Raw genomic sequence first — 25,357 nt, 5'->3', positions numbered from 1 at the left:
GAGAATGACCTTTAAAACACCTTCATGAAAATGATACAGGCCCTAAAAGAGGATATAGGAAAATCCCTCAAAGAAATGGAAGAAAAAAACAAACCATAAAATGCAAGAAAATGGAAGAAAAAAACAAACCAAAAATGCAATAAATGGAAGAAAAACCAAAGCAAAAAATGCAAGAAATAGAAGAAAGAACAAGCCAAAAAATTCATAAAAGGCAACAAATGGACGAAAAGATAAACCGAAAATTGCAAGAAGCAATGCAAACACTGCAAGGGTTGAAAACTGAAATAGAGACAATAAAAAAAACACAATCTGAAGAAAGGCTGGAAATAGAAAAGCTTGGCAAATGGTCAGGTACTTCCGATACAAGCCTTACCAACAATACAAGAGATGGAAGAGAGAATCTCAAGTGTTGAGGATACACTAGGAGAAATGGATTTATCAACCAAAGAAAATCTTAAGTCCAACAAATCCTTAACACAAAATATCAAGGAAATATGGGACACCATGAAAAGACCAAACCTAAGAATAATAGGTATAGAAGAAGGAGAAGAAAACCACCTCAAAGGGGCAGAAAACATAATCAACAAAATCATAGAAGAAAACTTCCCCAACCTTAAGAAGGACATGCCAATGAAGGTACAAGAAGCTTACAGATCACCAAATAGAGTGGATCACAAAAAAAGTCCCCTCGCCACATAATAATCAAGACGCCAAATATACAGAATAAAGAAAGAATATTAAGAGCAGCTAAGGAAAAAGACCAAGTAACATATAAAGGCAAACCTATCAGAATTACACCTGACTTCTCCATGGAAACTCTGAAAGCCAGAAGGTCCTGGATAGATATTATACCAACACCAAGAGACCATGGATGCCAGCAAAGACTACTATACCATGCCAGCAAAGACTACTATACCTGACAAAGCTCTCAATCACTATAGATGGAGAAAACAAGATATTCCATGACAAAACTAGATTCAAGCAATATGTATCCACTAACCCAGGCTACAGAAAGTTTTGGAAGGAAAATTCCAACCCAAGGAAGTTAACTACAACCAGAAAAACATAGGCATTAGAGAATCCCACTCAACCAACAGCCAAAAGAAGAAAGGGGTGGAATTCCACGCATAATTCCACCAACAAAAACAATTCCAAATCAAAGAAGAATGAGCAATAAATGGTCATTAATATCCCTCAATATTAATGGCCTTAAATCACCCATAAAAAGACACAGGCTAGCAGAATGGATTCGAAGACAGAACCCATCCTTCTGCTGCATACAAAAAACACACCTCATCCTGATTTTAACCCATACACCTATGAGCACTTGATTTTTGACAAAGAAGCTAAAACTATACAATGGAAAAAAGATAGCATCTTCAACAAATGGTGCTGGCATAACTGGGTATTGGCATGCAGAAGACTGCAGATAGATTCATGTCTATTGCCTTGCACAAAACTTAAGTCCAAATAGATCAAAGACCTCAACATAAATCCAACCACACTGAAACTCTTGCAAGAGAAAGTGAAATACTCTTCAACGGTTAGTACAGGAAACTGCTTCCTGAACATAACACCAGTAGCACAGACACTGAGATTGACAATTAACAAATGGGACCTCCTGAAACTAAGAAGCTTCTGTAAGGCATAGGACACAGTCAATAAGACAAAAAGGCAGCCCACAGAATGGGAAAAGATATTCACTAACCACACATATGACAGAGGGCTGATCTCCAAAATTTACAAAGAACCCAAGAAGCAAGTCTCCAAAACATCAAAGGATACAATTAAAAGGTGGGGCACCGAACTAAATAGAAAAATCTCAATAGAGGAGGCTAAAATGGCCAAGAGACACTTAAGAAAGTGCTCAACATCCTTACCAATCAGGAAAATGCAAATGAAAACAACTTTGAGATACCATCTTACTCCTGTCAGAATGGCTAAAATCAAAAACACCGAAGACAATTTATGCTGGAGAGGATGTGGAGAAAGGGGAAAACTCCTCCACTGCTGGTGGGAGTGCCAATTCATACAGCCACTTTGGAAATCAGTATGGAGATTCCTCAGGAAAATGGGAATCAATCTACAACATGACCCAGCAATTCTACTTTTAGGCATATATCCAAAAGAGACAAATTCATACAACAAGGGCATCAGCTCCACTACGTTCATAGCAGCATTATTTTTAATAGCCAGAACCTGGAAGCAACCTAGATGTCCATCAATGAAGAGTGGATAGGGAAAATGTGGTACATTTGCAAAATGGAGTATTACTCAGCATAAAAAAAATGGAATCTTGAAATTCGCAAGTAAATGGATTGCACTAGAAGAAACCATCCTGAGTGAGGTAACCCAGTCACAAAAAGACAAACATGGTATGTACTCACTCATATATGGATTTTAGACATGGATCAGGATAGTGCCAGTCTGCACTTCCACTGATTGAGAGTCTGGGAAACAGGAAAGAACCTCAAAGATATGCATGGTACCCCAGAAAAGAGAAATGAGGCAAGATCCTCTGAACAGATGGGGAACACGGAGAGGGATGGGGGGGAGTGGGAGCTGGGAAGAAGAGAGGGGGAGAAGAGGAAGAGAGAGTAGGTCATGGGGGAACAGGAAGGTTGAGGGGGGTAGAATTGGGGGAAAGGGGAATCATAGGTTAGAAGACAGATCAGGCACCAGTGTGACCTCTAGTGATCTAAAGGGATGACACCAACTGGCAAGCTAAGCAATAGTGGAGAAACCACCTCGAATACCCATTCCTGATAATGAACTTGATGTCTATAACCATCCTAGAACCTTCATCCAGTGACTGATGAAAGCAGAAGCAAACACCCACAGTTAAACACTGAACTAAACCCATGGGACCCAGTGACAGAGAGAGAGGAGCAATGAGCAAATTGGCAAAGAATGGGCTGGTAAAACCAGCAGAGACAGCTGATCTGAACAGGGGAGAGCTCTTGGACCCCAGAGTGACAGCTGGGAGGCCAGCATGGGACTGATTCAGACCCCCTAGTGTGAGAGTCAGTGAGGAGGCCTGGGCAACCTTTGGGGCCCTAGGCAGTGGATCAGTGTTTATCCCTGGAATACAAACAGACTTCGTGTGTCCATCACACAAAGAGGGATGCTCTCTCAGCCTGGACTCTCAGGGGAGTGCGTGGACCCTACCCAGAGTGAAATGACAGACTCTAGATATCCCCTATGTGGAAGTGGCAACAGGATTGGAGGCTGGGGGGGAAGGTGGGGAGTGCAGGAGGAGGGGAGGGAGAGGGAACTGGGATTGACATGTGAGGCAAGCTATTTAAAATTAAAATAATAAAAGAAAAAATGAGAGATGCACTCTCACCCTGGACTCTTGGGGGAGGGTCTAGGCCCTGCCCTGGATGAAATGACAGACTATGGACACACCCATGGAGGGCCTTACCCTCCCTGGGGAAATGAGGGGATATTGGGAGGGTTGGTGGGAGGGCGTGGGAGGAGGAGAGGGAAAGGAAGAGGGACCTGGAATTGACATGTGAAGCAACCTTGTTTCTAATTTAAATTTAAATTTAAAAACTAAAAAAATGAAAAAAAGAAAGAAATTAAAGACACCAGGAAATGGAAAGATCTTCCATGCTCTTGGTTAGGTAAGATCAATGTAGTAAAAATGGCAATCTACAGACTCAGTGCAATCCCCATCAAAATCTCAGCACAATTCTTCACAGACCTTGAAAGAACAATTCTCAACTTTATATGGAAAAACAAAAAAAACAGTATAGCCAAGACAACCCTGCTCAACAAAGCAACGTCTGGAGGTATCACCATCCCTGACTTCAAGCTCTATTATAGAGCTATAGTCCTGAAAACAGCTTAGTATTGGCACAAAAATAGACAGGTAGACCAATGGAATAGAATTGAAAACCTTGAGATTAATCCACAAACATATGAACACATGATTTTCGACAAAAAGCTAAAATTATACAATGGAAAAAAGATAGCATCTTCAACAAATGGTGCTGGCATAACTGGATATTTGGCATGTAGAAGACTGAAGATAGATCCATGTCTATTGCCTTGCACAAAACTTAAGTCCAAATGGATCAAAGACCTCAACATAAATCCAGCCACAATGAACCTGTTAGAAGAGAAAGTAGGAGGTACCCTTGAACAAATTGGTACTATAGACCACTTCCTGAACATAACACCAGTAGCACAAACACTGAAATTGACAATTGACAAATGGGACCTCCTGAAACTGAGAAGCTTCTGTAAGGCAAAGGACACAGTCAGCAAGACAAAAAGGCACCCCACAGATTGGGAAAAGATATTCACTAACTCCACATCTGACAGAGAGCTGATCTCCAAAATGTACAAAGAACTCAAGAAGCAAGTCTCAAAAACACCAATTAAAAAGTGGGGGACTGAACTAAATACAGAATTCTCAATAGAAGAGTATAAAGTGGCTGAGAAATACTTAAGAAAGTGCTCAACATCCTTAGCCATTAGGGGAATGCAAATCAAAACAACTCTGAGATATCATCTTACTCCTGTCAGAATGGCTAAAACCAAAAACACCAATGACAGCTTATGCTGGAGAGGATGTGGAGAAAGGGGAACACTCATCCATTGCTGGTGGAAGTGCAAAATTCGTACAGCCACTTTGGAAATCAGTATGGAGATTCCTGAGGAAAATGGGAATCAGTCTACCACAAGACCCAGCAATTCCACTCTTAGGCATATACCCAAAAGTTGCACATTCATGCAACATGAATATCTGTCCCACTATGTTCATAGCAGCATTATTTGCAATAGCCTGAACGTGGAAGCAACCTAAATGCCCCTCAACTGAAGAGTAGATAGAGAAAATGTGGTATATTTACACAATGAAGTACTACATAGCAGAAAAATTAATGGAATCCTGAAATTTGCAGGCAAATGGATGGCACTAGAAGAAACCATCCTGAGTGAGGTAACCCAGTCACAAAAAGACAAACATGGTATATACTTACTCATATATGGATTTTAGATATGGATCAGGGGAGTGTCAGCCTATAATCCCAGTGCCAGTGAGTCTGGGAAACAGGGAAGTTCCCAAGAGAGATGCATGATACCCCAGAGTAATGGAATGAGGCAAGATCTCCTGAGCAGATTGGGAACATAGGGGGAGGGTAGAGGGAATCTGGAATAAGAGAGGGGGAGAAGAGGAAGGGAGAAGAAGATATGGGGGAGCAGGAAGGTTGAGTCGAGGTAATAATAGAGGAGAGCAGGATGAGAGATACCATAATAGATCGAGTCATTATAGACTTGAGGAGAGAGCTGACACTAGTGAGATCTCCAGAGATCTACAAGGATAATACCAATGGGCAAACTGAGCAATAGTGGAGAGACTACATTAATAGCCCCTCCTTGCTAATAGGGTTGATGACTACCCTATATACCATCCTAGAACTTTTATCCAGTGACTGATGGATGCCGAGACAGATACCCACAGCTAAACACTGAACTGAACTCCTGGAAACTAGTAACAGAGATGGAGGAGTGATGAGCAAAGGGGTCAAGACCATGATGGTGAAACCCACAAAGACAGCTGACCGGACAAGGTGGAGCTCTTGAATCCCAAATTGATGGCTGACAGACCAACAGGGGACTGATCCAGACTCCATCAATGTAGTGTCAGGGAGGAGGCCACAGAAATCACTGGGGCATTGGGTAGTAGATCAGTGTTTACCATGGCATATGAATGAACTTTGGGAGCCCATTCCAAATAGAGGGATGCTTTCTCAACCTAGACACATGGATAGGGACCTAGGTCCTGCCCTGGATGAAATGAGAGACTCTAGAGATCCCCCCAAGGAGGGCCTTACCCTCCCTGGGGAATGATGTGGGGATGGGGTGGGTGCTGGAGGGGAGCTCATGGAGGGACAAGGGAGAGGGAGCTGGGATTGACATGTGAAGAATTCATATTTCTAATTTAAATAAAAACACATATTGAGAGGAAAAAAGATAAGCTTTCTGGAAGAGGCACACATAAGTAAGTGTTAGCCTGCCTATGGGACAGGGGAGGGTTTCTGGAAGGTCTCTGTTGGGATAGGAGTGTTGCACAGCATGTGAATGAGAAGGCATGGGTCACAGGCATTAGTAGGAGAACTACAATGGAGACGGGCCTGATACACCGGGAGAAAGGCAGGTGTAGGAAACTAGGTTGAAAGGAGTGAGCAAACATCACTTCATACCTGGTCTTCCATGCCATACCAGAGATGCTGAACTTTTTCCAAGTGTAATAAAAGCTGTTAACGATTCTTATGCTAGGGAATAACATAATGTCAATTTATACTTCTAAAAATTGAATCTTGGTCCCATATTTAGAATACAGGGTAAAATGGGCCAAAATAGATGAAGATGACACAGATGATAAGGATTTGGTGTTGTAAAGTCCTCAGTACTAACAGTTCAAGCATGAACCACACTTTGTAGCAGGAGCTAAGAAGTGGTCATTTGGGAGGCATTTGCTGGAGGCAGGAGTTACAGAATTTGTTGATGATGTGCAGTTTAAAAGTATATTAGTGGATTCTCAAGAGAAACCTGTAGGCACTGTGGATAAGAATGAGTTGCTAAATTATTGTCCTACATACAATCTGTGGTTCACAACCTGGGGATCCAGTACATTAGTCGGGGTTCTCTGGATGAACAGAATAAATATATTACAGTAATAGAGAGCTTATTAGATCAGCTGACGTGTCAGGGACTAGATGATCCCACCATGATCATCACCTTCAAGCTGGAGGGGCAGCAAAACCAGTAGTTACTAGGTCCTAGAGGCTGGAGCAAGAGGACCTAACGATACAACCCCAGGGCCAGGCAAGAAGCCTGGCAGCACTCTGGTCATCCAGGAAAGACCACGTCATGTTCAAAGGCTGATGATACTACAGCCTATTATCCACGGGTGACAGCAGAAGAAGAAATTGCACCACTAGAGAAAATAAGGCTTGCACAGGTTCCCACTTGTGTTTTTTTGTTCCACCAGACTTTCAGCATTTCCATTCGAGATAATTCTACAGATAATGCCAGTCATCTGTAGAAACATCCTAACAGGGGCTGGAGAGACGGCTCAATGGTTAAGAGCACTAGCTGCTCTTCCAGAGGACCTGAGTTCAATTCCCAGCAACCCCATGGTGGCTCACAACCATCTGTAATGAGATCTGGTGCCCTCTTCTGACTTGGAGGCATACATGCAGGAAGAACACTGTATACATAATAAATAAAATTGTTTTAAAAATCCTAACAGATACACCCAGAAATGTGCTTTACTAATTTTCTAGGTCTCTCCAATCCAGTAAAATTTACAACCAAGATTAACAATCATTCCCAGGAAGGCCATGGTGTAATGCCAATCTTGAGTCTGAAGACATAAGAACCACAAGAGCTAATGCTATAAATCCAAGGATAAGGAAAGGGTAGAAGAAAACTAATGCTCCAGCTCAAACAATCAAAGAGATAGAAAGAAGGAGAGGAAGAAAGAGATGAGAGGAGAGAAAGAACTGAGAGTATTGAGAGTATTCTCCTCAGGGTGCCAGAGTATGCCCCACCCATATTGGGAAGTACAATCTGCTTATCTTTGTCTACAAAGCTGAATGCACTGAACTCAATAACATCTGGAACCATTATGATGGACATTCCTTATGTCCCAGATGCATAAATTGAATATCACAAAGATTAAAAGACAAGTAAGGGTGAATTTAAGGTATTCTGGTTGAGCAACTACACAATTGTGTTGATTCCTAAAGTAAAGAATGCTAAGAGAAGATTGTAGAATAAAATCAAGAGGTAAATTTTCATCAAGCAGATAATGAGATGCTTATTTTACACTTAAATAGAAATAGCTTATAGGAAATTAAGTATACAGTTCCAAGATTTAAGGGAGGAGAGTTATTTGTGTCTATCTGAGAATATAAGTAAAACATCTATGTAATGTCATGAGAAGGGAAAGAAACATCAAGGAACCAAGTGTACATAGAAAAAAGGTCTAAACTCTCTGTTCCCAGCGTGGCCATGGCTCGTGGTCCCATGAAACATCTGAAGCATGTAGCCACTCCAAAACACTGGATGCTGGATAAATTGACTGCTGTGTTTGCTCCTCGTCCATCCACTGGCCCTCACAAGCTGAGGGAATGTCTGCCTCTGATCATTTTCCTAAGGAACAGACTTAAGTATGCCTTGACTGGAGATGAAGTCAAAAAGATCTGCATGCAGTGCTTCATTAAGATTAATGGCAAAGTTAGGACTGACATAACCTACCCTGCTGGATTTATGGATGTCATCAGCATTGACAAGACTGGAGAGAACTTCTGCCTGATCTATGGCACCAAGGATCACTTTGCTGTTCATCATATTACACCTGAGGAGGCCAAGTACAAGTTATTCAAAGTGAGAAAGATCTTTGTGGGCACAAAAGGAATCCCACATCTGGTGACCCATGATGCTCGCACTATTCGATACTCTGATCCCCTCATCAAGGTAAATGACACCATTCAGATTGATTTGCAGACAGGCAAAATAACTGACTTCATCAAGTTTGACACGGGTAACCTGTGTATGGTGACTGGAGGTGCTAACTTGGGAAGAATTGGTGTGATCACCAACAGAGAGAGACATCCTGGCTCTTTTGATGTGGTTCATGTGAAAGATGCCAATGGCAACAGCTTTGCCACCTGGCTTTCCAACAGTTTTGTTATTGGCAAGGGCAACAAACCATGGACTTCTCTTCCCCGAGGAAAAGGAATCCACCTCACCATTGCTGAAGAGAGAGACGAGAGGCTAACAGCCAAACAGAGCAGTGGGTGACATGGTCTCTAGGAGACATGCTGGAGAAATATTTGTAATCTTGCCTTTCTAGGCAACTGTGCTCAATTAAACAGCATGATAAAATTTTTAAAAAAAGAAAAGAGGTCTAAGAAGTAAGAAATAGGGATAAATGACACCACCTAACATTAAGTGTGGCACTGGAGTTATTGTTATTATTACTATTGATGTCATTGCTGCTGATGCTGTTGCTATGGTTGTCATTGTATTTGTTGTTGTTGTCTTCATCATCATTGTTGTCATTATTGTCGTTGTTGTCATTGCTGTCACTATTGTTGTCATTGTTGTTGTTCCACCAGGTCCCCAGACTATTAAACAATGTGACCTCAGAGTAGGTCTTCCGACTCTGAGAATGTCATACCCTGAAAACCAAGTGAAGACTAAGGCGCAGTTGAGAGAAGAGAAAACCAACCTCAACTGGGAACGTCTCTGACTCCACCTCAGAAGACACAGTAAGGGACAGTATGTAGGTTAGATTTTTAGGTTCTTTACAATTAGTTGGAATAAGTGTAATAATACAAGTTAAAAGCTGATGGATATGCCTCAAAAACATGACGAAAAAAGTCAGAAACTTTTCTGATTTTTTTAGCCCATTCTGAACTAAACAAAGTCTTTTAGACAGGGGTTCTGCACAGATCCTGCAGTAAATGACATTTTATTGAGATTTGTAATTCTAAGGAAAATGAAAGGCAGGACTAAATGGCAACAGAGATTCTTTTTTGCAGATCTAACCTTTATGATTCTATTTATGAGTTCCTCTACTTCATCATTTCCAAAGAGTTCCTTTAAGTATTCATTGCTACTTTGTTACTTCTGCTTCTCTCCATTATGGAAGAATAACTGTCAAATCAGGTGGGTAATAGTTGATTTTTTTTCAGTAATCTCACAATAGCCAGTCCTGTGTCCACATTCCTGCAGCAATCAACCTGGAACAACACTCACCATTGCTCTGGATGCTTTGTAACTTCAGTGCAATTTTTTTAACTAACATAATACCTTAAATACACACACCAAAAATAATAGATAGGAAAGTAGATAGGCAGAGGATAGACAGACAGGCAGGCAGGCAGGCAGGCAGGCAGACAGACAGACAGACAGACAGACAGACAGACAGACAGATAGATAGATAGATAAATAGATGATACATTCATATATCACGTTGACCCCCAAAAATAAAACTGCAGTAAACACCACATTAGCTAAATCTGATGAGACAAGCATTTCTGTAGCGATGGCCATTTTTCTCAAGGGATTTAATGATATATGAAGACTAATATACCCATGGGATGGAAACTGTACCTTCTATTTCCAAGTTCACTTGACACAATCCAAAATCAATTTTCCCCTCTTTCTGAAGTTAGTTCCAATCTGTCAAGACCCATCCATTTTTGGCCTCATCTCCAACTACATCCATTTTTCCATCATCTTATTTAATGACTACCATTGCAGATCACAGAGATGAAGATTCAATGAAAGATAAAATGTTGCTGAAAAGTCCAGTATTATCCACATTGATGTTGCCTTACTGGAAGCTCGCAAGCTTATTCCAGAAATAACTCCAAAGGAGATTTCAAGAATCACAGAGATCTGAAATGAAACAAAGCAACAAAGCTGAAGTTATTAAAACCTTTCCTCCTTAAACTTGCTTAGAGCTATGCCTCTGGACGGACTGTGTTAGGGATACCCAGTGGCTTATCCCACTTCCGGATAAAGAATTAAAGGATGAAAGCTGTGGAGAAAATAGAATGATTCACCACACTGGAAGCCCAAGTTCTTTTCCTCTTGCATCCTGACAAATTTGTGCCCTGGCAAATGATCTTTTTAAAGGCAGTGCCAGGATGTAGTAGATATAACTTCTTGTTTTTAAAAAAAAATCCTCCCGGTGAACATGATCAAAGTACACTGTGTGAAATTCTAAAAGAATTAATGAAGAACAGCAGTTTATTTTTTAATCCCCAGGTTAAAAAGTGTCATCACCAAACCTATGAATTGTTTCATGGATCTGTGCTTACTAGCTTCAAGGGTGGGAGAGGAGAGCATATAGAAGAAATTTGAAAGCTAGCAAGTTGCTTGATAAGGGTAATGTCAAAACAAACATCACAAACTATAAAATCCAGCACTTGTGTATCTGCTACAATGGCCATAGAGCTCAGAGTATGTGTGGTGAGTAACAAAGATGGGGTCTTTCTTAGCTTACTATATCCTCAGTTTAGGATAGGTGGACAGGATAGTTCTTTGAGGGGTAGGTCAGATTTCTAACTAGAACATCATAGATGTTAAAAGTGCTAATATTCTGCAGGTACCCTCTGTGTCCCTGTCACTTCTGCCACCTAGCTGGATTTGACACCTGCTCCCTCTGACATCTGCCACATCCTCTTTTCTGCTTTCACCTTGTGCCCCCAAATCCACCGATTGGGCTGGCCCACTTTAGTTCCTAGAACATGCCAAGGACCTACAGCTGCATTGCCCTTGTCTGCTGTTTTCATATTTACAATGTCTACCACATAGTAGCTGACCAATAAACATACGTTCATTCAGTTCGTTGTTTTTCCTCTCCTGATTCGTATGGCTATCGAGGGAACCAGGGGAGGAAGGGAGGAAGGAAGAAAGGATAGATGAGAGGGAGAGAGGAATGGAGGGGAAGGGAAAAACAAGCCAAATCCACTGCTTAAATCATAATAAATTTTTCAGTTACACCAAAGCATTATCTATAGTACCTACTGTTTTTCTGGGTGATAACTAATAATTAAATATGTGTTTCCTTAAACAGTAGAAGCTCTTGTTAACATCCACATAAGGCATTTTGAGTCTTATAGAATAAGCACACATGCTCAGGGAAATACAATGTATACACATGCTCAGAAAAATACAATTTCTTTATGCTGAGGGTAATATTACATCAGTTAAGCTAGCAACATGAATTGACCTTTTTAAAGATTTATTTCTATTTTATGTATATGAGTATTTTGCTTGCATATATGTTTATGCACCTCATAGCTACCTGGTGTCCATAAAGGCCAGAAGAGGGTATCAGACATCCTCTAACTGGAGTTACAGAAGGCTATAAGCCAATATGTGGATTCTGGGAATTGAACACAAGTCCTCTAAGAAAGCAACAAGTACTCTTAACCACTGAGTCATCTTCCCAGCCCCTGGTATGTACTTTGTAATATTTAGCACAATGTCATATTTAGTACACCATGTGATGTATTCTAAACAGAATATTGTTTGTCACCCTTTCCTATAAGTTCTTATTTTCTCTCCTTTTGTTTTTTTTTAAGAATTTTTTAAGCAGCACTTCACAAGAACAGGAAGGTACATGTAACCTGAACAAAAGTAGTACTTTGCCAGTCTGTCAGAAACTGGAACACAGACAATGGAGGGAGGGGAGATTTTTACTCAACAAAGTTGCAAGGATTTCCCTTGGATAAGGTCTGCAATGTACAAATTTGGCTTCATTCAGCACAATAAAACTTTGTTCTCATATAAAACTCCATCTACAATCTTTCTCTAATAATGAAAAATAATATCTTAAGTAGAAAATAAATGCAATTTTAAAAACTTATTTATATTTATATTTGCATGAGTTGTGGGGCAGAAGCACTAATGTGGAGGTCAGAAGACAACTTGTGGAAGTTGGTTCTCTCTCTCTGTCCACCACATGGGTGCTGGGGAATCAAACTCAGGTCACTGGGCTTGGTGGTAAGCCCCTTTACCCACGGAGTCATCTTATCGGCCCAGTAAATGCAATTTTAATAAATAAAGTGAAAATAAAGTTGCCTAAAATTTAACTTACAATTTTTTTTCTAAATCTTTAAGAGACAAGATTTCTCCAAGCACAACACATTGACATCACAGGAGTCATTTCTCTAGGACTACAGCTAACCTTGATAATTCTGTCAGCACTCTTTGTAGCACACACCTGTAATCCCAGCACTTGGAAAGCTGAGACAAGGTGATAATGAGTTCATGACCAGTCAGACTACATAGCAAGACTTCGTGTTTAAAACAAATTCTTTTTCCTGTCAATTTTTTCCTTTTTTTCCCCCTGGCATTATTTATACTGAATTCTTCTCTTCCCGATGTGTTAGCAACAATCCTCTTCTACAGCAAACTAACCAGCTTCATTTTTTCCTCTTCTTACTGAGCATCAAAGATAACACCATGTACCCAACTTTTTAAAATTCAGTGAGTTTACAAATTAAGCTTCTATACTATTCTTAATCAGTGCCTTCTATACAGAGAGAAAATTAGAAAAAAAATTTAAAGATTCAAAATGGCACCATAATTCTGCCTTCAGAAGTTAATCACTGATATTATTTCTGCATGTTCTTTTCTAATTAAGGTATTTCAAGAGATCATTCATGCAGTTAATCAACAAATATTTGTAATTTACCTTGCAAGTGTTATTCATTCCTCTACATATTAGTAACACCATGATAAACAAAACAAAGATGGCTGCAGTAGCAATAGGTAATGAGCAAATTTATAATATAGGAAGACAAATACTGAGAAGTAGAGATATTTAATCTAACTAGTGTCATTTGTAGCAATGGGGGACAATAGAAAAAGAGCACATTAAAGAAAATCGAGAGTCTGGTTGAGACATGTTCAGTTTACACGGTACATTAGTTGTCTGATGGTATGTACTGTTTCTAATGGTTCGTGTGCTGTTTCTCCATTTGACATTTAATGAGTACTTTTCCACTCAAAAATATACAAGGGGCTAGAGAAATGGCTGATCCATAAAGAGCACTTACTGTTCTTGCATAAGACCCAGGTTGGCTTTCCAGAACCCACATGGTGGCTCATAACATCTACAGCTTCAGTTTCAGGATACCCTATGCCTTCTTGTGACCTCTGTAGCTACCACATGCATGTGATGCACAGAAAAATATGCAGGAAAACCACTCATGCACATAAAAAATAAAATGAAAATGAAAATGTGTATTCTGCACAAGTATAATGGCCCATGCCTATAATTCCAACATGCAGCACGGGTAGACTGACATGAGTTCAAATCTATCCTGTGCTGCAAAGTGAGAGCCTGCTTCAAAAAACCAAAAACAACAACAAAAGTATATATGTTCGTGTGTGTGTGTGTGTGTGTGTGTGTATGTGTCTATATTGTGTTCTAAAAAATAGACACATAGCTAAAAATTCACAAAATTGTTGTAACTGATTGCCTATTGCTGAATATTCATTTGTGTTTTGTATAATTACAAGGAACTGTCAGAATAAATTCTCTTCATACATATTTATTAAACCCCTGATTATTTTATTATAGTAATTCCTAAATGTGGAAATACTCGATCAAAGCATATGTATATTTTAATGCTTTTGATTAACACTGCCAATGTTTTTCTCCAGAAAGAGTATACCAATTTTCATAGCCACAACTTGCCATTTTGTATGTTTTTCTTTTGTAGTAAAATAAAGCAGTTTTTCCTCTTTTTAATACAATACAAAACTGGTGGCTAACTTCAAGTGAAAAATTACTACATAAAAAGCCCTATGCTCCAGCAAACATTATTTGAAAATTTCACATCATTTTTGAAAGCTAAGAAATCCAAGCTTATAAAGAGCTAAGTTTGCCAAATGACTCTCAGATATTAATTCAGAACTAAGATTTCAATCCAGGTTATCCAGGTTTCACACCCTTTCCCCACTAAGTCACACCACTATAGGTGATTTACTTAATTGATGACTAATCACTAATGTTTGGTAGTTGTGTTTTTCTTTAAATGTTATATTTGATTTTTTTGCTATAATAACATACTATGACCAAAAGCAACTTACATAAGAAAAAGTTAATTTAGGCCTGTGGCTTCAGAGGGAAAATCCATAACAGCGGAGGAGGCATCAAAGCAGACACCTGGAAAGCTGGCCAATCATGTTTCCATCCACATATGTAGCAGAGAGAGTAAACTGAGTGACACGAGGCTGTAAGCCCACAAAGCCCGCCCCAGGGATGTACTACCTCCAACAAAGCTGTGCCTCATAAAAGTGCCATAGTCGAGAAGAGCCACCCACACAGGAAAGAGATCAGCCCCTCCAAGACGCCAACCCCAACGAGTCCAGCTTCAGGTGAGATTGGGTCTCCGGGTGGGACCGCCCGCCCATGGCCCATCCCCCTCCATCTTCGGGGCTGCTCCTGGCTTCCAGAAGAGCCGCCCACACAGGAAAGACATCAGCCCCTCCAAGACCCCAACACCAGCGAGTCCAGCTTCAGCATCCCCAGCTTCAGCTGCAGTAAGGAAGGAGACCAGTGGAGACGGAAAGACCCCACCAGCACCCACTGGAAGAAGACAGAATAAGAGACCACTCAGCAATAGAAACACCAACATGACCCCACCAGAATCCAGGGATCCAACACCAGCAAGACCCGAAAAGCACTACATAGATGAAGAAGAGGAGACAGACCTTAAAAATTATTTCATGAAGATGATGGAGAGCCTCAAAGAAGAAACGAGGAAATCCCTTAAAGAAATAGAAGAAAAAACAAACAAAAAATCCATGAAATGGGGGAAAAAATTCAAGAAGTAAACAAATCTCTCAAATAATCTAAAGAGCACCAAGAAAAAACAACCAAGAAAATTAAGGAAACAGCTCAAACAGTTGAAGGATTGAAAGCTGAAATAGAAACGATAAAGAAAACACAGAATGAAGGGATGCTGGAAATAGAAAAGCTCGGTAAACAGTCTGGAACTACAGATGCAAGTATCACCAATAGAATATAAGAGATAGAAGAGAGAATCTCAGGTGTTGAAGACTCATTAGAGGATATAGAGTCGTCAACCAAAGAAAATCTCAAAACCAACAAATCCTTAACACAAAATATCCAGGAAATATGGGACACCGTGAAGAAGCCAAACCTGAGAATAGTAGGTATAGAAGAAGGTGAAGAACTTCAACTTAAAGGTACAGAAAACATATTCAACAAAATCATAGAAGAAAACTTCCCTAACCTAAAGAAAGATATGCCTATGAAAGTACAAGAATCTTACAGAACACCAAATAGGCTTGACCAGAAAAAGAAGTCACCTCGCCATATAATAATCAAAACATCAAACCTACAGAGCAAAGAGAAAATATTAAGAGCAGCTAAAGAAAAAGGCCAAGTAACATACAAAGGCAGACCTATCCGAATTACACCTGACTTCTCAATGGAAACGATGAAAGCCAGAAGATCCTGGTCAGATGTCCTACAAACGCTAAGGGAACAAGGATGCCAGCCCAGACTACTATATCCAGCAAAGCTCTCAATTACCATAGATGGAGAAAACAAAATATTTCATGACAAAGCCAGATTTAAACAATACGTATCCATGAATCCAGCTCTACAGAAAATGCTAGAAGGAAAACCTAGAGCCAAGGAAGATAACTACATTCACAAAGACACAGGCAATATATAATCATACTTTACAAAACACTAAAAGAAAAAGGGAGGAGAAACTACACAAAATAACTTCACTAACAATAAATCAACCGCAAACAAGGATCACCAATCAATGGTCATTAATATCCCTCAATGTCAACAGCCTCAACTTGCCTTTAAAAAGACACAGACTAGCAGAATGGATACGAAGACAGAACCCTTCCTTCTGCCGCATACAAGAAACACATCTCAACTACAAAGACAGACGTTATCTCAGAGTAAAGGGCTGGGAAAAGATCTTCCAATCAAACGGCCCCAAGAAACAAGCAGGCGTAGCAATCCTAATATCTAACAAATTAGACTTCAAATTAAAATCAATCAAAAGAGATGAAGAAGGGCACTTCATATTAATCAAAGGAAAAATACATCAAGACGAAGTCTCGATTTTAAACATCTACGCCCCAAATACAAAGGCACCTACATTCATGAAAGAAACATTACTAAAGCTCAAAATGCACATAAAATCTCACACACTAATAGTAGGAGACTTCAACACTCCCCTCTCACCGCTAGACAGGACCTCCAGACAGAAACTTAACAAAGAAGCAAAAGAATTAATAGAAGTTATGACCCAACTGGGTTTAACAGACATCTATAGAACATTCCACCCAAATACAAAGGGATATACCTTCTTCTCGGCACCACATGGAACCTTCTCTAAAATTGACCACATAATAGGAAACATAGCAAATCTCCACAGATACAAAAAAATTGGAATAACCCCCTGCATCTTATCAGACCACCATGCATTAACATTAGAATTCAACAATAACACAAATTGCAGAAACCCTACAAACTCATGGAGATTGAACAATGCACAATTGCACCATCCCTGGGTAAAGGAACAAATAAAAAAAGAAATTAAAGACTTCCTCGATTTCAATGACAATGAAGACACAACATACACAAACTTATGGGACACTTTGAAAGCAGTGCTGAGAGGAAAGTTTATAGCACTAAGTGCCCACATGAAAAAACTGGAGAACAGTCATACTAGAGAATTAATAGCACAGCTGAATGTTCTAGAACAAAAAGAAGCAAACTCCCCAGGAGGAGCAGACGCCAGGAAATAATCAAATTGAGGGCTGAAATCAATCAAGTAGAAACCAGGAAAACACTGAGAAGAATCAATGAAACAAAGAGTTGGTTCTTTGAGAAAATCAACAAAATAGACAAACCTCTGTCCAAACTAACCAAAAGACAGAGAGAGAACATGCTAATTAACAAAATCAGGGATGAAAAAGGGGACATAACAACGGACTCTGAGGAAATCAAGAGAATCATCAGGGCATACTTTGAAAATCTGTACTCCACAAAATTTGAAAATTTAAAGGAAATGGAAAATTTCCTGGATAGATATCACTTGCCAAAACTAAATCAAGAACAGATAAATAATCTAAACAGACCTATAACCCCTAATGAAATAGAAGAAGTCATCAAAATCTCCCAAACAAAAAAAGCCCAGGCCCAGATGGCTTCAGTGCAGAATTCTACCAGAAATTCAAAGAAGAGCTCATTCCAATACTCGTCAAAGTATTCCACACAATAGAAGCAGGAGGCTCACTGCCAAACTCTTTCTATGAGGCTACAATTACCTTGATACCCAAGCCACACAAAGACACAACTAAGAAAGAGAACTATAGACCAATTTCCCTCATGAACATTGATGCAAAAATACTCAATAAAATACTTGCAAACCGGATTCAAGAACACATCAGAAAAATCATCCACCATGATCAAGTAGGCTTCATTCCAGGAATGCAGGGATGGTTCAACATTAGAAAATCTATCAATGTAATCCACCATATTAACAATCTGCGAAAGAAAAACCACATGATCATCTCACTAGATGCTGAAAAAGCCTTTGACAAAATCCAGCACCCCTTCATGATAAAGGTCCTAGAGAGTTCAGGGATAACAGGAACGTACCTGAATATAATAAAAGCAATATACAGTAAACCAGCAGCTAACATCAAACTAAATGGAGAGAAACTCAAAGCAATTCCTCTAAAATCAGGAACAAGACAAGGCTGTCCACTCTCTCCATATCTCTTCAATATTGTACTTGAAGTTCTAGCTACAGCAATAAGACAACAAAAGGAGATAAAGGGGATACAAATAGGAAAAGAAGAAGTCAAACTTTCATTATTTGCAGATGATATGATAGTTTACATAAGTGACCCAAAAAACTCTGCAAGGTTACTCCTAGAGCTGATAAACACCTTCAGCAATGTGGCAGGATACAAGGTAAACTCAAAAAAATCAGCGGCCCTATTATATACAGATGATGAAGTGACTGAGAAAGAAATCAGAGAAACATCACCTTTTACAATAGCCAAAAACAGCATCAAATATCTGGGGATAATGTTAACCAAGGAAGTGAAAGACCTGTATATCAATAACTTTGTGTCTTTGAAGAAAGAAATCAAAGAAGATACCAGAAAATGGAAAGATCTCCCATGCTCTTGGATTGGTAGGATCAACATAATAAAAATGGCAATCCTGCCAAAAGCAGTCTATAGATTCAATGCAATCCCTATCAAAATTCCATCACAATTCTTCAAGGACCTGGAAAGAACATTAATCAACTTTATATGGAAAAACAAAAGGCCCAGGATAGCCAAAACATCCCTATACAATAAAGGAACTTCAGGAGGCATCACCATACCTGACTTCAAGCTCTATTATAGAGCTATAGTCCTGAAAACAGCTTGGTATTGGCACAAAAATAGGCAGGTAGACCAATGGAACCGAATCGAAAGCCCTAATTTTAACCCACACACCTATGAACATCTGATTTTTGACAAAGAAGCTAAAACTGTACAGTGGAAAAAAGAAAGCATCTTCAACAAATGGTGCTGGCATAACTGGGTTCTGGTATGCAGAAGACTGCAGATAGATCCATGTTTATCGCCTTGTACAAAACTTAAGTCCAAATGGATCAAAGATCTCAACATACATCCAGCCACACTGAAACTTTTAGAAGAGAAAGTGGGAGATACTCTTCAACGAGTTGGTACAGGAGACCACTTCCTAAACATAACACCAGTGGCACAGGCACTGAGATCGACAATTAACAAATGGGACCTTCTGAAACTAAAAAGCTTCTGTAAGGCAAAGGACACAGTCAAAAAGACAAAAAGGCAGGCCACAGAATGGGAAAAGATATTCACTAACCCTACATCTGACAGAGGGCTAATCTCCAAAATTTACAAAGAACTCAAGAAACAAGTCTCCAAAACACCAAAGGATCCACTTGAAAGGTGGGGTACAGAGCTAAATAGAGAATTCTCAGTAGAGGAGGCTAAAATGGCCAAGAGACACTTAAGAAAGTGCTCAACATCCTTAGCCATCAGAGAAATGCAATTCAAAACAACTCTGAGATACCATCTTACTCCTGTCAGAATGGCTAGAATCAAAAACACCGAAGACAATTTATGCTGGAGAGGATGTGGAGAGAGAGGAACACTCCTCCACTGCTGGTGGGAATGCCGACTCATACAGCCTCTTTGGAAATCAGTATGGAGATTCCTCAGGAAAATGGGAATTAATCTACCACTAGACCCAGCAATTCCACTCTTAGGCATTTATCCAAAGGAGGCAGGTTCATACAACAAGGGCATCTGCTCCACTATGTTCATAGCAGCATTGTTTGTAATAGCCAGAACCTGGAAGCAACCTAGATGCCCCTCAACTGAAGAGTGGATAGAGAAAATGTGGTACATTTACACAATGGAGTATTACTCAGCAGAAAAAAACAATGGAATCTTGAAATTCGCAGGGAAATGGATAGCACTGGAAGAAACCATCCTGAGTGAGGTAACCCAGTCGCAAAAAGACAAACATGGTATGTACTCACTCATATATGGATTTTAGATATGGATCAGGATAGTGCCAGTCTGCACTTCCACAGATAGAGAGTCTGGGAAACAGGAAAGAACCTAAAAGATATGCATATATGCATAGTACCCAAGAGAAGAGGATGGAGACAAGATCCTCTGAATGGATGGGGAACATGGCGAGGGGTGGGGGAGTGGGACCTGGGAAGAATAGAGGGGGTAAAGAGGAAGGGAGTTGGTCATGGGGGAACAGGAAGTTGAGGGGTGGGGGTAGAATAGGGGGAAGAGGGAATCATAGGATCGAAGACAGATCAGGCACCAGAGTGACCTCGAGTGATCTAAAGGTATAACATCAATTGGCAAGCTAAGCAATAGTGGAGGGACCACCTCGAATGCCCATTCCTGATAATGAACTTGATGTCTATAACCATCCTAGAACCTTCATCCAGTGACTGATGAAAGCAGAGGCAAACACCCACAGTTAAACACTGAACTAAACCCATGGGACCCAGTGACAGAGAGAGAGGAGTGATGAGCAAATTGGCAAAGAATGTGCTGGCAAAACCAGCAGAGACAGCTGATCTGAACAGGGGAGTGCTCTTGGACCCCAGACCGACAGTGGGGAGGCCAGCATGGGACTGATCTGGACCCCCCAAATGTGAGTGTCAGTGAGAAGGCCTGGGCAACCTATGGGGCCCTGAGCTGTGGATCAGTGTCTATCCCTGGTATACAAACTGTCTTCATGTGCCTATAGCACAAAGAGAGATGCTCTCTCAGCCTGGACTCTTAGGGGAGTGACTTGACCCTACCAAGAGTAAAATGACAGACTCTAGATATCCCCTATGTGGAAGGATTTGGCAATAGGGTGGGAGGGAGGGGGGGAAGGGGAGTGCGGGAAGAGGGGAGGGAGAGGGAACTGGGATTGACATGTAAAACAAGCTATTTAAAATTAAAATAAAAAATGATTTAAAAAAAAAGTGCCATTGTCTCCCGAAACACAAGTGTAAACTGGGGACCAAGTGTTCAAATATCTGAGCCTCTGGGGTACGTTTCTCATTAAAACCTTGACACACATGTTTGTCAGTCACTTGTGCTTGGGGTTAACCATTCATTCATGCATCTGTTCTACACCATGACAGATCCATTGAGATAGCACTGAGTGAAAACAGACATGGGCACTCATCTACTGGATATTATGATCCAAAGCAGGAGAGGTAGCAAATTCAGGTTACAGAAAGAAATTTAGGCAAAACCAAGGGAGGATTTGTTTGGTTTTTAGTTTTTTGTTTTGGTGGTGGTGGTGGTGGGTTTGTTTTTTTTTGTTTGTTTGTTTGGTTGGTTGGTTGGTTGGTTGGTTGGTTGATTTGGTTTTTGGTTTTTGGTTTTTGGTTTTCTGCATACATTCCTGGTATTGGCAGTTTTGGAAATTAAATCAGTACTACAGCTTGAAAAGGCCCAATTCTGTGCCCTATGATAGGTTGAGTAGTCTTTATGTAAACCTATGGTTCAACTAAAAACCTCATCCCTGTGACCTAACAATCAAGCATAAATTTGGGGGCTGTCACAGGATAGTGTACTCTTGTGAGGCAGAACACAATGCTATGGTTTCCTATACTGGAAGAAGATTAAAATATAAGAATGAGAATTCCTCTAGCTTCTCTCCTTGGTTGAACCTTCATTTGTTGTGAGGGTAGGGAAGGCTCAGAGTTGACCAACTACCTCACAAAAAAAAAAGAAGAAAAAAATCCTTTGTCCTCTTTGGACAAGGACCCTCTCCAGCACGATCTTGAGTTTCTACACCCTAAATGGGCAGCATCCTGCAGAGAGAAAATTTGATAGGGTTATGGGAAAAGTGACCCTTGATTTATTCCATCATCAGGGGCCTACTGTAATATGCGACTAAGAAAGATGAGTACAGAAGACGTTAGCTGGAAAGCAACTGGGAAGAAACATCCACAGCTGAGCTAAATGTTCCATTTCTGAGAATATCTATCTGCTCAGATATGCTGATGTGTTACTCTTGACAGACACACAGTGTAAGAAGCTACAGTTTCACTGGAACACTCTTCCCTGTGTACTGTTTGTGCTGTTGTCAGCAAATGTAGACTTGGGTGTATAGAAGCTCATTAAAAGCATGGATTCCATCATTCTCAATGAACACTCTGTCATCTTCCTACAATTCAAGCTAAGGACCCTCCCCAAACCATTATTTTACATAGATTCCCCAACAATCAAGTAAAGATTTTGGCTCCCAGAATAAACACAAACACAAACAGATGCATAACCTTTTGTTTTGGTTTGGTTTGGTTTGTTTGTTTTTCAAGACAGGGTTTCTCTGTATTGTCTTGGAGGCTGTCCTGGAACTTGCTCCGTAAACCAGATCTGCAACTCACAGAGATCTGTCTGCCTCTGCCTCCCGAGTGCTGGAATTAAAGCCATGCGCCACCAACGCCCAGCTGATGCATAACCTTTTACCAAATACTAGAAGGTATATTTTTTCTGAGCATGCTCCATCATTCTTTCTTATTTGTGCCTGTACTTCTTCACTACAGTAGTCTTGGGATTATTGAGGAAATAGCTTCAAAATGGATGGCCTGGATAAGGACTTAGAATCAGTGAGTAAGGCCCATGACTCAGACTCCGACTTCTATCCAACTTCTAATCCAGTCTTTTTTTATTTCATCAAACTCTCATACATTCTCACTCAAATATATATGTATATATATATATATATATATATATATTTCACTTCAATAAGCTTATCACAGAACTTGCTCTTCAACGTGGAGGAACCAGTGTGTGCTGGCTATAAAACCCTCCCACAACTTTGGGAGCTTTGTTTACTGCTCATTGATCGTCATGACAATGCTACCATAAATAACCCCAGATAGATTGCTGTGTATAATCACAGAAGACATCCATATGCATGAGTCACCTGTCAGCTCTCCAATCCCATCATTTCCAATACCTGTCAACATGTCATCAAGGACTCTCTCAGCTGTGACACAAACTAAAATTTACTCTTAGGAAGTTGAAAATAACGCAGTGCTACACAAGTTTGTGGTTAGAGGACGCAAGATAATGAATGTCCACTCTTTAGGATAAATGTGCAGAGACTGGCCAGGTCACTCAGACTTGTTCTTTTTCTCACCTCCATGATGTAAGGACAGTCTTGAGGGCAGAAATTCATATCCACTTTTTCCTTATGCTTAAGCAATCTTCTCTCGCTCACTTTGTATGACTCACAGGAGCAAAGCGTGGAATTCTCTCCTGGTGGGTGTCTTCTATGTCAAAGAGCAACTCGCCCTGACATGTGCATAATGACCACAAAACCCTTCCAGGACAGGACAAGATCATGTGATTAGGATGAGTTTTGAGTGACCAAGAATATGTTTAGAGTGAGGTATCGAATAGTAATATGAAGTTAGGAAGCAATCTGAACTCAGACGAAGAGCCAGCCTTTCAAATGGCAGGCCAAACAGGATGTAATTACACTGCAAAACAGGGGAGAGATGGAATTTGAGCATGCAAGAGCCAGTCAACGAGAGAGAGAGAGAGAGAGAGAGAGAGAGAGAGAGAGAGAGAGAGAGAGAGAGAAGCAGAAACCTACCTAGATAATCCATGGGTAGGAGGAATCAAGCAGGAAATGTCTCGGCATGTAAAAATGTCAAAATCAAGACAAATGATGCAAATTTGACTCTAATAAAAGCTTTGTGTCACCCAAGAACCTGTAGCTACTAGCTACCAAGTACAGTACACAGCTGCTGAGACAAGTGGGTTCAACTGTCTCAGACAGCTTCTGGTGGTTCTTAAAAAAATGCGAGCTAAAAATAAAAATTCAAATAAATTTACATTTTAAGTTATCTAATACATGCAAATAATAATAATAGTAAGATCTAATGTTGCCACACATCTGGCAGGTCTCATGAATAATAAGTGTGCTGGCTAGTTTTATATCAACTTGACACACCCAGAGTCATCTTAGAGAAGGGAACCTCAATTGAGAAAATGCCTGCATAAGATCAGGCTGTAGGGAAGCCCGTGGGGCATTTTCTTAATTAGTGATTGATGGGGAAAGGCCCAGCATATCATGGGTGGAGCCAAACCTAGGCTGGTGGACTTCGGTTCTATAAGAAAGCAGACTGAGCAAGCCACAAGGAGTGAACCAGTAAACAACACCCCTCCATAACCTCCGCATCAGTTTCTGCTCCAGGTTCCCTCCCAGTCTGAGTTCCTGCCTTGGCTTCTGTGGTAGTTTGAATGTAATTGGCTCCCTTAAACTCATAGGAAGTGGCACTATTAGGAGGTGTGTTCTTGTTATAATGTATACGGCCTTGTTGGAGGAAGTGTGTCACTGTGCAGGCAGGCTTTGAGGTCTCATATATGCTCATGCCACACTCAATGTCCCAGACTATTTCCTGTTGCCTGCAGGTCAAGGTATTGGAATCTCAGCTCATTCTCCACACCATGTCTACATGCACATGCCACCATGTTGCACCATGATGACAATGAACTAAGCCCCTGAAAATGCAGACCACACCAATTAAATATTTTTCCTGTGTAACAGTTGCTGTGGTCATGGTATCTCTTCACAGCAATAGAAACCCAAACTAAGGCAACTTCCCTCAATGGACTGTGGTTCAGGAAATGTAAGTCAAATAAACCCTTTTGTCCTCAACTAGCTTTGGCTATAGTGTTCCATTACAACAATAATAACACAAAACTAATAAGGAAATAGGAGTAACAACAGAAGAGATACTTTTACTAAACACTGGTTAGCCAACAGCTGTTTCCAGAGGCTTTATTTGTGGTGTTTTTCACTGCTCTCAGCAACTCTCAGCAAGATTCTGTTACTACAGTAGTCCCTACTTGTCCCCAGCTTTGCTTTTGGTTTTGCTAACCTGAAATCAACCACTGTCCAAAATTATAAAATGAAAATTATAGGAAATGTATGATAATGAAATTTCATGTTGCTCCGCTCTGTCCTTCCTGGAGCACGTCCTTTCTTTACCCAACATATCCAGGGACATACTCACTTAGAAGTCACTTTGCTAAAGGCCAGATGGTATTACAGCACTTGCCTTAGGGTAGAAGGTTCAACACTAAGTCACCTGTGTTTTCCTTGCTCACTTCATCTCATTATATGGACATTTAACATCTCATATCACCGTAAGAATGGTGTAAGGGGTGGGGCTTTTAGCATACAAATTGACAGGGACCCAATTCAATCTGTAAAATTCAG

At 40.3% G+C, this 25,357-nt stretch overlaps 1 protein-coding gene across 1 annotated transcript; it reads left to right on the top strand.

The window, feature by feature from the left end:
• Positions 1 to 8,028: 8,028 nt before the first annotated feature.
• LOC101838157 (40S ribosomal protein S4, X isoform-like) lies at positions 8,029 to 8,904 on the top strand. Its single transcript, XM_005080518.4, has one exon. The coding sequence runs from the start codon at positions 8,029 to 8,031 to the stop codon at positions 8,818 to 8,820; it is 792 nt and encodes a 263-aa protein (XP_005080575.2). The 3' UTR covers positions 8,821 to 8,904.
• The last annotated feature ends 16,453 nt before the right edge of the window (positions 8,905 to 25,357 follow it).

Source organism: Mesocricetus auratus, unplaced genomic scaffold, assembly GCF_017639785.1.
Source record: "Mesocricetus auratus isolate SY011 unplaced genomic scaffold, BCM_Maur_2.0 Super-Scaffold_15014, whole genome shotgun sequence".
NCBI lineage: Eukaryota > Metazoa > Chordata > Mammalia > Rodentia > Cricetidae > Mesocricetus > Mesocricetus auratus.
The sequence above is the reverse complement of the archived record's forward strand: the minus strand, read 5'-3'. Positions and strand labels throughout refer to the sequence as shown.